The 14304-nt window shown below is 38.6% G+C and overlaps 1 protein-coding gene across 3 annotated transcripts in view; it reads right to left on the reverse strand.

Moving 5' to 3' along the window:
• Positions 1 to 10952, reverse strand: part of trpm3 (transient receptor potential cation channel, subfamily M, member 3) — a 231293-nt gene extending 220341 nt beyond the window's left edge. For all 3 annotated transcript variants that reach the window (XM_088336427.1, XM_088336426.1, XM_088336428.1), the window contains exon 1: positions 10396 to 10952. In XM_088336427.1, the coding sequence (XP_088192553.1) occupies positions 10396 to 10485 (90 nt within the window). In that variant the 5' untranslated portion in view covers positions 10486 to 10952. The remainder of the gene's footprint in view (positions 1 to 10395) is intronic.
• Positions 10953 to 14304: the final 3352 nt, after the last annotated feature.

Here is a 14304-nt window from a genome sequence, read left to right on the forward strand (position 1 = left end):
AAAAGAAAGTTGTACAATCATTTTGAATAAATGAAGTTATGCATTTACAACTAAATCAAGTTAGAAATGACTCAAATGCCATCCTGAACAAATATAGGCAGAATATAACAACAAGTGATGAAAGATTTTGGTTCTCATTCTAAACAAATGTTCAAAAATGGCCGGACATGAACAACACTGACACGAAATTGCAACGACACACTACAATATGATCGGTCAAGTCCTGGCAGTTTGTATCGTGCGACCACTTTAATCATTATCTTTGACTTTCCGTCACACTCCATCTACTCACACTGAGTGAGTTGGAATTTTAACTTCTTCCAAGCCCACCTTAAGACAACGGTTGCTCTCGTGCCGGTCGATAGGAACTTGGTGCGGTGCATTTAATTACTTTCTAGATACGTCATCACTCTAAACACTCTATTGTGCAACTCAAAGTACAGAAGGATATTTCTGAGTACAGCTAAATTCTCAATCAGGGGTGGGCAAACTACGGCCCGCAAGCTACATGCAGGCTTTTTAATCCGGCCTGCTACACAAAAGTGCTTAAAATATAATGACAATATATATAATAGAAAATAAAGTACCAGTAGTACAAATGTTAATTGGTCCCAACTTTGTCCACATTGTTGTTTTGCATGTATACAACAATCATTCTACTACAGAATCACAACTAAAATAATTCAAAATTATTACAAAACTATAAGACTTATTTGTTAAAAAGAGGGACCTGGTTATTTTAATTCTGAAAATTAAAAGATACTATGGAAATGCTACAGACATACTACTCCAGAAATATGACAACAGAAATACTATAAATGCACAACTACAGTAATATTACAAAAATACTAAAGAAATAACACAAAATATGTTTCTATGGAAATACTACAGAGATACTACAATGGAAATGATTCAAAAATAATTGTACAGAAATACTCTAGAGTACACCGACAGTAATACTATAATAAAAATACTTCTACAATAATATTATGATAGAAATAGTAAAAAAAAGAATACTTCAGAAATATTACGACAAAAATAATACAAAACAAACTAACTAATACTACAAAATGCTCCACACATACTACAAAAATTCTACTACGGAAATACTACAAAATACTACCGAAATATAACAAAAAGACTACTGCAGAAACAATACAAAAATATCACTACAGTAATAATATAATACAAAAATATTCCTGCAGAAATATTTTGAAATAAATACTACAAAAGAAAAACTACTGTAATACTACAAAAATATTACAGATATACTAAAAAATATACTATAAATTTACGAAAACAAACGACAAAAATACTACTACAGAAATACTACATGCAGTAAATACGAATAAATAAATAATAAAGTACTTAATAAATTACAGTAATCCTACTGCATAAATACTACAAAATACTACAGATATACTAAAAAATATACTATAAAACTACTAAAAGAAACTACAAAAATACTTCTACAGAATTATTACATACAGTAAATGCTAATAAATAATACATAAATTGATTAAAAAAAATTACAGTAATACTGCAGGAATACTAAAGAAAAGCTACAAAAATCCGACTGCATAAATACTACAAAAATAGTAAAAACCAATATAACTACATTAATACTGCAAAAGTAAATACAAAATATAGTCCTTAAAACAGGGACCTATTCATGTGTCTTGGTTCAATTATGAGCGTTTCAAAACCAATTTGATGAAACTAACTTTATTTAAAACAAATACATAAATAAATATAACATTTAGATGTCTCCATGTATATTAACTCATAAATGAGAAAACATTAGAGAGTTTTCCAAGCCTTTTGGCCAATTTATTGAACCCAATGTGGCCCCCGACTATAATAGTTGCCCAACCCTGGTCTAAATCCACCACATTGACAGGAGCTTATATGTAATGTCATTCAAATTACAACACTAGATCGAAAATGATTCAATTTAAGCACAGATATGTTTTCATTTTTTAAGAGAAGGTGTGCATTGGAGTTTCAGACAGAATACAGAGAGAGACCAAATGAATAATTCATTGTTTGCTGACAATAATATAAGAGCCCCACCTTTATTGTGTAGGGTGAATGAAGTCTGTAAACAAAAAGGATTTACCTCTGGGTATATAAACAATCAATATATCAGCCCGTCTCTCTGGCTAGCCTTCACACAAGCACAATACACTACCACAAGGCAACCCTAGCATAAATAAGAACTTTTAAAAGAATTAAAAAAATCTTAATATGTCAGCAGATTATCTTGTTGCCCATACAGTATAAGAACTAGTGACCTAGTGAGAATAGATTGACAATACGTGTATTACGTACAGGGTTTGCACACCTCTCTCTCAGCCCAATTCAAGCACTTTTGAAGGACTTTCAAACACATACGGTAAATTCCAGACTATAGGGCGCATCTGATTATAAGCCGACCCACCACTTTTAAGGTGATTTGCCACCTTTGTACTTATACAAGCCGCACCCATGCATAGGCCACGTGCGCCCACATTAAAACTCGTGACACACATCTCAAGTTTAACCCAGACCAGGCTGTAGTACACAATCCTAGAACCTAATTAACGTATGATGCAGACTTGTAAAGTCCGGGTCCCATTGAAAGTAATCCAAGGAAACAAAATGTGTATTTCCAAAGTTAAGGGTGGGAAAAATATATATCCACTATTGTCCGCTGCGACAACAGACAGATCTAGCGGTAACTCAGCTTTACCCCAATTCCCATCAGCCCTCGTGTGCTCCGCCCCTTCTTTTTGATTCGTCCGTAGAACACATAACAGAATAAATCTCTAAAATAAATACATTACAAAAATATACAGTTGCAAATACATATTATACATGGTAACACATATTTACGAAGAAAGAAGGTACACCGAGAAAGTTTTCAAAGCTTTAATAATAATAATATAACTTTCATCCCAAACCGTGCCTTTGAAAGGTACCAACACGCTAGTTAGGATCACGCTCGCAATGTATCAAGCGTACCTGCTAATAAAAAAGCATCCCGTAATTGTAAATATTGTGAATGTGCTTAATTGCTGTTGAGATTGTCATGATTGTTTTCTGTTTTTAGTGTCAATAAATTTGTTCAAACCAAAAAATTCACGATAGATCGTCCTCAACTTCCTCCTTATAACTACCGCCTTCAAGGGCGTCTTCCTTATTATCGGAACGTACCTCAACTTTACGGACAATGTATGCTTAAACTTAGAGGTTGCAGTCTTTGTTGGCGCACATATTCTACTGGTCTTAATCTTACCTTTTATACTCCAGCCCCGGTTCCATAAATTGGCCGCTTCACTGAATAAGCCGCAGGGCTGAACATTTGGGAAAAAAGTAGCGTCTTATAGTCCGGAATTTACGGTAAATCCGGTGTGAATCCTATATTTTGCAAAGCCACAAATACAGATGAGATTTTTAAAGTTTTCTAATGCATGACACGTGTCATCAAACCAGTCCAAGTAAAATATGGTAAAAACTAAAAAGGCTGTGGTACTTTTGGCTGCACTTTGTTGCTCAAAGTTACTTGGTGCATTTGAATGATCAGGCAAGGCTTGCATTTGCAGCGACATTAACTGTAACAGCAGGGGCCGTAATGAAAATGCACATTTATAGCGGCTAAGGAGGACAGCGAACGCATCTGACAGCCTATTTGCTGCCTTCACACTCACATGCACATAAACTAGAGGGCAGCGGAGGGCAGGTAATAACTCGACATGTGCAGAAAGTGCTTGCCATACAGAAATTTGCATGGCAGGGGCCGTTATGTTCATTTCACACTGATGGCTTGGGGTTTGCCTTCCAGTATTCAGATATCACAACTCAGTCTCATTGGAATGCATATATTTTTGTGCATTTAAATACTGATCTGAAGTGAGAGTAGGGACTTGTCAAAAAATGTATATAATTATCATAGAATGCATCAGATACTCTGATTCAGATATACCATTATACCTCTAACAGCTCTAAAAGGGGCATCACTGTGTTCGGTCTTTTCCTGTTTTTTGAGAGATGTGTAAAAGATGTATAAAATGCAGGCAGGAGCTGACCACAATGTGTTCAACAGTTTTTTTAGGTTCCTCGTTTCGTCTTGTTTGTGACGCTGCTTGTCAAGGTACGAAAAATACTGCTTCCCATTAAACATCTGCAAGGCTGGTTGAAAGGTAAATGGGATGCAAACTGTCAATAAAATGCTGGAAAAGCTGAAAAACAGATGACAGTGTAGGGCCGTGATCCCACTCTCCCGCATGTGTAAATTGAGTTTGAGTGTTTGATATTTATGTTGTCCTGGATTGAATAAGAGCTAAAGAAATGGCCCAGTTCAGTCTTTTCTTCATTACTGTTTTATTACTGTATTGATTCCCAAACATGATGTACCGACACAAGAAATACCATGTGTTAGATCTCCCTAGAACCAAACCCCAAAAACGTATTCTTGACGTCATGTCATAATAATATTCGAAAAAAACGCAAATTTACTTTTTACAACTAGTTTTTCGTGTTTTAACAATTTTAAATGATATTTAATTTAATCAATCTGTAAAAACAGTTGGATTAAAAATAAGTGAAGTTAGGCTAAAAAAAAAAAATACTTGAGTTGACTTGTCACTTTTCATGTTGTTTGCAGAAGAAAATGAAACATAAAAATTGTGTATTATTTTATTTGTTTTTTTGTGTGCAAGAAAATTAATACTTATATATTTGAATCAACGGGCAGCACAGTGACGCAGTGGTTAGCGCATTTGCGGCACAGTCAAGGTCATGGGTTCAAATCCAGCTACCAACCTTCCTGTGCAGAGTTAGCATGTTCTCTCCGTGCTTGCGTGGGTTTCCTCCGGGCACTCCGGTTTCCTCCCACATTCCAGAAACATGCATGTCAGGTTAATTGGCCGGTCCAAATTGTCCCTAGGTGTGAATGAGTGAGCAAATTGTCTGTCCCTGTGTGCCCTGCGACTGGCTGGCAACCGGTTCAGGGTGTCCCCTGCCCGAAGATGGCTGGAATGGGCTCCAGCACCCCTGCGACCCTACACTCAAAGTAGGAAACAAAGCAATAAGAGGAGTTTGAGAACAGAAGAACCAAACCCTAAATCAGACCTGTTCTATAGGTCCTCATCCGAGCCCTCTCTTTTGATTAAAATATCTTAGGTAACAAAAATTAGACCAACTCTAAAGGGTGCGGTTAAGAACAGCAACATGATTCGCAGATAGCAACAAACATGCAAACAGTAAACAAAAGGTTCATAATAGTCAAAATTAAAACAACAGAGTGAAATATTAATCAAAATAGCCCAACCCTGGTATCATAAACGATCTTCTGTGCAGATGTTTGATATTCATAAAAAACAACATTCGTCATTGTAAGCAAGTAAAATACATACACGTCTCTGAATGAAGACAAAATTAATTTGTAACAAAAATACTGCAAGAAGGAGTATTTTGAGTCAAAATACGAGTTACAAGAGATAAAATAAAGGCATTTTCATTTTTGATTGTGCAGGATACTGACACTGCCCTCCTTACGAACGAGAAACGTTCCGGACCATCGTTCGTAAATTAAATTTGTTCCTAAGTTGCTTCAGTGCTATATTTTGTATGTTAATGGTTTAAATAAGTATGTTTAAGGCTTGTATAAGTAACCTAAATGGTTTTGTCCTAAAAAATAAACATATCATAAAATAATATGCTCTATAAAGATGAATAAAGTTAAGTGTAACTTACTTTTGGAAGATGAACTTCAAGACATTCTCTGTGTTAGAGAGTGGCCGAAAAAAAGCGATCCAACAATTTTCTCAACCGCATCAAGCTTTCGTATTCCACTTTCATTTCTAAAGAAATGGCTCGCCAATCATATTGAATGGATGCACAAGATATTAAACAATAAAAATGCCAAAGTTCTTAGCGCGCTGGAGATAATATGGACATAGTATAGAATGTTTACACACGAACTAGGAAGAGGAAGCCGGATTTCTTCTTTGGGGTGGATGCTGGGTGACCTCACACAGCGCCACCACACGACAGAAGCACGACAGTAATGATCTCTACTCGGAAAAAGGTGCACACAATAAAACATCTAAATTGCAGTAATGTCCGGATATTTTTCGACATCCCAGAAAATGTTCGTATCTACCTTTTTTTTATAAGTCGAATGGTCGTAAGTAGGGGGCGTCTGTGCGACGTTTTAGCATCACATAAAACATGAACCACAGAGCATCATTTTGATTTATCCTATGCGCGCATATCTAAGCAGAGATGTCCAAGCACCAAACAAATATAATCCTCTGACAGTGGTTGTATAGTTTTAAAGTTTTACTCTTCCTTAGTTACAAGCCTGAATGTTTTAAAGAAACTCCAACAATGCCAGCAAATACTAAAACATTCTACTGTGCTCAGCTTGGAAAGCGCCGGAAAAAAAGAGCGAGGCGTGTCAAGTAAGACTCCTTTTCGCAATAAATTACAAATTCTGCCACACTTGTACAATTTCGTGATTGCTTTGGCATTTCCCACAGTGCCTTACGCAAACTAGCTGCAAACTCTCGTTCATCATCTTGTGATGTAGCTATGCAGCTCATTTCACATTGATTTCCACAAGCACTCACGGTAACCACTCGCGAAAGATTAAACTGTGTTAAATACTTCCCCGATATATTATAAAGCCACCGGACACTCAATTGGAATATAAGGAATGGGAATATTCGATCAATTTCCAGCAGCACAACACACCACAACAAAACAAGAAAATCCATCCATGGATTCCCTTAATCACTTTAACCGAAGAAGGTCACTTTGGCCACTTGAAGTGGTTGCCAGCTAATCGCAAGGCACAGACGCCAACATGCATTCACTCCGACCTGGTGGCAATTTGAAATCTCCAAATAAAACTTCCATGCACGGTTTTATAAGGTGGGAAGAAATCGAAGTATGTTAAAAGACTCGGAACTGTAACGCAGGCTTTGAGCTTCACCAGTAGTCTAAAGTGGCACAAATACAATTCCAATTGATACACAAAACCTTTTAAAAAATTTAAATAGTTTTGTTGAAACACACTGTCAATTTTCTGAGAAAGGTGAAGGCAGAGCATGTGCACAGACTCGAGCAAAGAATCCTCCATTTACGAATGCAGCTGACTACATTTTGAATTTAGAACGCCCTTGCCTAAAATAAGATGAATTAAATATTTTTTTTCATTTAACAAGCTATTATATTTTCAAGACTATTAATAGGGTACACCTTTTTCATTTTGTAAATTTAAGCACTTTTTAAGGACTCTCAAAGCCAAGGTTCTCCAGTGCCATTGGGGAAGAAAATGCTGTGTGAATCATGTATTTTGAAGAGCCACAGATGTATCTGCCGTTTACATATTCCATTTTCAATTTTGCATGTGCATTTATCAAAATAAATTGTTTTTAGATCTTGAGTAAATCGCCAAAATATATGACTTAGAGACAAATCTCTCCCCATTTAGGTGTTATGTAAAATGACGGTATTTTGTGACTTACATTTTTAGTTGCAGGAAGTTAATCCCATTTCAATTTACCACAAAAAAACACTCAATTAATTTTTTGCATGGCCCATAATAAATGTACATAATTGATATGTAATCTTTGCTCCAATACACATTTCCTAATGCCCTGTTTAGGAGTGGCATGCGCCTGTCTTATTGGGCGCAACTTGTAGGGGGAAAAGATGCTTCATAGGACAATGCCATACAAACTAATGACAGCTGCAGGTAATCACAAGAGAAAAAGAAATGCAATGGCAAAGCAAAGCCACCAAAAAGTAGTGTCGGCGTGATTTGTAAGTCAAGTCAAGTCATGTTTATTTGTGACGCCCTTAATCACAAGGAGTCTCAAAGGGCTGCACAGATTATTGCAAACTGCAGACTACAACATCCCCTGATCTAAAACCTAAATGAGGGCAAAGAAAAACTCAAAAACCTCAACATGAAGAAAATGAAGAAATCTTGAGAAGGAACCGCACATGAGATAACCCCCCTTCCATGATGAGCAGGTTGCAATAGATGTAGCAGTAACAACCAATACACAGATGTTGTCAAAACATAACTCATTCATAAAATATAGAATAGAACTGTGTTTTAAGCCTAGATTTAAATAGTTCCACTGAGGTTGCGAATCTCAGGGGGCAGAGCATTCCAGAACATCGGGAACCGAATGGAGAACGCTCTCAAACCTGCGTTTCTCTTCTTGGCTTTTGGGATCACTAGCAGACTTGCTGTTTTACATGGCAACAATGTCAAGCATTTACAAGCACTTCACCCCAAATTCAAGCCATTTCCAATCCTAGAATACACAAATTCAAGCATTTTCAAGGAGTTCAAGCACGCATAAAAAGCCTGATTAAAAGATTCAGAACTGTGAGATGGTGACTGGTGATCCACAGTTGCGCAAATACAATTGATTTTGATCCACAAAAACTTTGGAAAATGTAAAATAGATTTGTTAAACACAATGTGAACTTTCAGAATAAAATGAAGGCTTAGCATGTGAAAGTACTCATGCAAATACTCCTCCATTTACGAATGTATCTAACATTTTGAATTTAAGACACTCATGCCCCATCCAGGAATGTCCCTAGCAGATTCTTTTTGTTGAATGACTATATGCAAATTATTTAAATAAAAAGTATTTTACTTTGAGAAACAAAAAGTGTACAATTACCCAGCTGGTATATTTTCAAGATCATGAATTGTACTCATAACTGACAATATGATGACATCAAACCTCAAAGCTGCATTTTACAAATATCTTATTGTACTTGGCATGGTAATAGTATTAAATGGACAGTGTGCATTATTTAACCACTAGAAGTTGCTGTGTTTTGTCGTGCAACAGAAAAAGAAAAAAAACTACGGATCCTCAAAGAGACCCAACGGCACAATTTTTCTTCGCTTGTTTTTGTCCAGGCTTTCAGAACATTTCTGGTTTTTGGGTATCCATAGTTGAAAGATGAAGGACAATCATGTCAGCTCCCTCTAGGGGAGGCTCGTGTTGTGTAAAATAAATGCAAATTTCTCAACCTATGGTATTTTTAAAATGCATGTTTACATGATAGTGTGTTTTTGCTTAGTTTTAGATCAATTCCGTTTTTTCCCTAAAAGGTGCCTAACAATATACATTGTTCCCTCACTGTTTTTGCTCCAAGGTTGAATATATTGTAGGGGTCTTCTTCTGCATTAAATTGTAGTTATCCATGTTTACACTTCTCTTCCGTCATCGCTTTTTGCACCATAAGTTCCCGTAATATTTTTAAATAATGTATGTAAGCCCTAAAACAGTAACTTATACTCTTGAGACATTTAGGATTTCTTGTTTTTTACAAAACTTTATGTGTACATTTTTATCCAAACCATTTTAAAGAATGTTTTGAATATGAAATCCGATTTTCGTACAAGTTTGGGTTGCACTGCCAGTTTGAGATCAGAACTCTTTGATAAATCAAGGACACCCCCACGAGCCAAAACCATCTTCAGTATCCGTCCTTCAGTTTCCAAAAATATTCTGTGTTCTTCAGAGGTCTGTTTGAATGAATTTGGAAAAAAGTCTTGAGAAAGAGGACTTGAGCCACTTTGTTCACTAACACACACGCAGACACACAAGCCCACACACGCTCATATGCACACTCAATCAAGTGTTAAGATGAAATCCTTTTAAGCAAGTTATACATATGCAAATTCTTGACACGCGACAGCAGCGGTGTGCTTCAACATCAGAAAGAAGGACTTCCTCCAAGATCCCCTCGAATCACAAGAGGGTGGCTCACAAAATGAATGCATAAATATTCAATCTTGAGCACGTGTCTGTAAACAGGCAATAAAGGCGATTACGCAACTGAAATCGAGAGCCGCAACACGAGTTGGTAATGATAAAATGTGCTAGGATGACACTTATTGCGAAAAAATAAAAATAAAAAATACTACTATGTGTCAAGGTGCGCTGTTGAAAGAATTTCAAACCACAAAAACTTTGATTTTGCACTGCACATATCCAGTCAGTTTCCCGAAATTCCCCCTCATTCTTTTAACCTTCCGACTCATCGGTTAGCATATTTCTTCTTATTTGTGTCTTGCAATGAACATCAACCTTCCACTTCAAACTCCACATTCTCACTATATCTCCTGTGCACTGTAGTACACACGTCTCGACGCCCCTCAAAATGTCCTTTCATTGTTTCACTTTCAGCTAAGCCACATGCATCTCCATCTTGGTCCTCCCACACGACAGCAGTTTTTACACCAGCAGTTCCGCCACACTTCTGAAACATCCATCCTTAAGTGATTTTAAAGACCTCTAAAGACTTAGTGCCCCTAGGAGGAATTCAGGAATTTGTAGAAGTCACATCCATCTCTTGTGCTTTTTTTACCTTAAGGAGGCGCACAGATGGCAGGAAGGCTGCGTGGCACAGTTTCCTAATAGTCCAGTTGATTGGCCGAGGCGCATCCAGTTGGTTCATGGTGCCCACTCTTCTCGATGCCCGGGAGCTTCCCCCGGCACCTGGATCAAGGTGGGGCAGAAACAGGAGAAGACCTCCAGCTCCAAGCACCGCAAAGCACGCAAGTCCCAGGGCATGACCCACCAGACGTAACAATCCACGACTCCGGCCAACGGTGCGACTTTGAAATCTTTACTTCCCACAGGAGATGGAGTGCATTCTTCTCAGATCCCAAAACCTGCCACCCTTCCTCCAGGCCAAATAAAGATCCACAGAGCCCTTGGTAGGGCTGGAGAACCAGGAAAGGTACTTTCCACTTCCAAATGCAAGAGTGGAGCGAGACTGGGCGGTATTTCCCCGAGTGGAGTGGAGCTGAGAAACAAGAGATAAGAGCGTGCAGAGTGAGGGGGATGCAGGTGGCGAAAGACAGGGGGGAGAGAAAGAGAGGGAAGCAGTGCAGTGCAAAATAGCGCAGAAGGGAGAGCGAGATGGTGTGCGTAAACGGAGCAGCGTGACGGGCGACTGGTTTCGTTTGAGGCTGCTTTTTCAACGGTCTTCCAAGAGGAGAGAGAAAGACCAAGAGAGGAAGATATGGTCAAGGAATGGATGCAGACCGAGAACCTTTGCAAAACCATTTAAAATCCACTCAAATGATTGTGAAAAAGTAGTGATGAGATCAAAGAAAATTGTGGGACGCAATGGAAAGGAGGTTGAACTGTGCTGGAAGATGGCTGAGCGGAAACTGGGGGAACCAGTGGGAGCTTGTTGGCTAACACAGGGAATTCTGAAGAAGACTAAAATTGGAAGCTGGAGAAAAAAGATGAAATATAGCCGCTGTGTCTCCGTGTCTACAAGGAGTGCGACCTACTTACTGATGTGCAGATGATCTTAAATTGATTATACAAGATATTAAAAACTCAAGGTCCATTTTGGGTCTTAGAATCCAGCTTCCCTTGTGATGCAATTCAGTTCAATTCATCCAGTTATCCGCAACGTCGCTTCATTTTTAGACTCCGCTTTTCTTTCTCCAAAAGACGGATAATACATTACTCGGCAATGCGTCCCCCCTTGGGGGACAATTACACATATGTAGCCCAAAAGGACTATTTAAGGGACTACTGGCTTGTTTCTTCCAGACAGAAAAAAGTCAAGGGTAGATGAGCAGCACATGGGAGGATGTACTTGCAGAAAGAAAGGTTCCAATTATGTACGATCACACTTAATGACATAATGCTAAAGGGAGCATATGGGTGATGGGTAGTTGAATTTAATGACATATTTACAGGTTGTTGAAGCTAAAACCTTTTTCGAGTTTGAGAAACCTGATTGTAATGCAATGGTCTCAAACTCAATCTACTCAGTGGAAGCCAGAGCTTAGCTCTGGGGGAACTTGTTTTACAAGGTTGATATTGATGATAAAAAAGACAATCCATGTTATCCCGCATCTGGTTTTCTAAAAGAAAGGTGCTTTTAAAAGCATTCTTTCGTTCTGACAGGTCTTTTTTCTACACAAAATAAGTTCTGAAATCAAGTAAACAGTATTAAGAATTAGTAAGAAAAGAACTGTGTTGGGCACGTTACTTTAAACTAAGTAAATTAGTTAAAGGTACTCACTTCTTCCACAGAAGAACTGAGTAACTTAATTACTCTATAGTAAAATTAACTCATTATCAGGGAAAGTAACTATTTACGTTACTTTAAAAAGGAGGTGTAGGTCAAAGAATTTGAAATTATTTGAGCAGATACCAAACACTGTGATGACAAAGTTTACTAAAGAGGTGGAAATTCTGACTATTTTTAGAGAACCATTATTTTTTTTTGCTTTTCTCATGAAGAAAAGTCGGCTCTTTCGGATCCTAAACGGCTCTTCAGGTGTTTTTGTTGCTTAATTCCTTACATTGCTGATTACAAGGTAACACTATGCATGGGATGACTTAAAAAGGGGAAACAAAAGAAAAAAGACATAAATAGTGAAAAAGAAGGGGAAAAAAATCAATAACAAGAGGAAAAAGAGAGATATAAATTAAAAAAATTATAATACTTTGGTCGGTTGGTTGGATGGATCCCTTAACCATTAGATTAGTAGGGCACAATGTCCTGTGGTGTGTTTTGGCCAAGTACAGCCTAGATGTTAGAACCAGAACAGACGGTAGACCCAAACGCGTAACGTTTCACGCCAAGCTTTATTAAGGAAGCGGGGAAGTCAAGTGCGGGGAAACAAATAACAGCGATCCGGTGCTTGCTGGGCAGGAAAAGCAGGAAACCCTCGAGATCGGAGCGTGGTCGGAGGACGGAAACGAGTCGAGCAGCCGGGACGGGAGATCGGAGTGTGGTCGGAGGAACCAATCAAGTCAGGTAGCCGGAGACGATCGGGAAGCCAGGGACGGACGAGCAGGAAACAGGACAGGACGGGACAGACGAGAGCCAGAGTCAAAAAGTGCTTGCCTTGCGTGTACAGAGGTTTGCTGACGGACTGACAAGAAGTGAATGAGAGTGATGAGTTTAAATAAGATTGGAACCAATCAGGAAACAAGCAGCAGCTGGGGCCAAACGAGCAGGGCACAGGTGAGGGCAATGGGCGTGACACTAGAGGCGCCCATCTCTCCTGTTTTATATAGACACGTTAACACAGAAAGCCACAGAAAATATAATTTATAATTTAAATTTTTATTTTTAAATCTACAAAAAAGATAGATTCAAACAATAAATGAACCTTTTTATGCTCAACAAATTTAAGGTAAACAACACAGCATCCCCCAAAAATGCATATTGTCCAACCGCAATAGAAAAAAGGCGTCTAAGGGGGAACCAGCTGTGGATTGGTGGGGAGCCGGATCCCTCCGTTCACCTCCAAGAGCTGGCTCATAAAGATATTTTGTTCGATGACTCAGGTGCTTTCAAAAATCAGGAGGCGAGTATTACTTGAAACTCAGCCCTCAATTGCCTTTTATTTGGGCGCATTAGTAAATACTATATCGTGCGTGTGGCAAGGGCGACAAGACGCCATTGGCGTTCTGCAGTCAGAGTAACGCACCACTTTGGACTGCCAGTAATGATAACGGCGTTGTAACGTAGGAAAAAGTCATAAGTTAAAAATGAAAAAAATAATGCCGTTATTATGTGGCGTTGTTTCTAACAACGTTATTCCCAACGCTGGAAAAGAACCACATCCATATTAAATAGATACAACAATACACAAGCTATACAATTCAACAGGAGCATATGCCTTATTTAGAACACACTGCAGACCGAACCTGCGATTTGTATGGTAAGATTTTACTAGAAGGATTTGCAAGTAAATTGGTTGCAATTTCGAGCCGTGGCTAACTTATTAGCTCGGACACACCATCAATATTGAACATGTATGGGCAGTACTAAAATTAGGCTTTCATATTAAGCCGTTGGCCTCAAAATCTCGTCCCGCGGGCCACTTATTGGAATTTGGGACCCCTGCTATAATGTCCAGGAACAATAACTAAAGCGTCCCGATACTGTAAACTGCCGTGAAACAGAATATACTCATTGAAAATTAGATTTTACTCAGAAAGAGTTGTAGGCCATGAGAAATGTGTCCCTAAAAAATAAAGATGGAAAGGTAACAATGGCGGCGGCGCAGTGGTTAGCGCGTGTGCGACACAGTTCTAAGGCCTTGGGAACCTCCTTTATGGGTTCAAATCCAGCTACCGGACTTCCTGTGCGGAGTTTGTATGTTCTTCCCGTGCTTGCGTGGGTTTCCTCCGGGCACTCCGGTCTCCTCCCACATTCCAAAGACATGCATTTCAGGTGGATTGGCCGGTTCAAATTGTCCCTAGGTGTGAATGAGCGAGCGAGTTGTTGTCC

This window comes from Urocampus carinirostris, chromosome 5 (assembly GCF_059441175.1).
Source record: "Urocampus carinirostris isolate Australia breed hairy pipefish chromosome 5, RoL_Ucar_1.0, whole genome shotgun sequence".
Classification (NCBI taxonomy): domain Eukaryota; kingdom Metazoa; phylum Chordata; class Actinopteri; order Syngnathiformes; family Syngnathidae; genus Urocampus; species Urocampus carinirostris.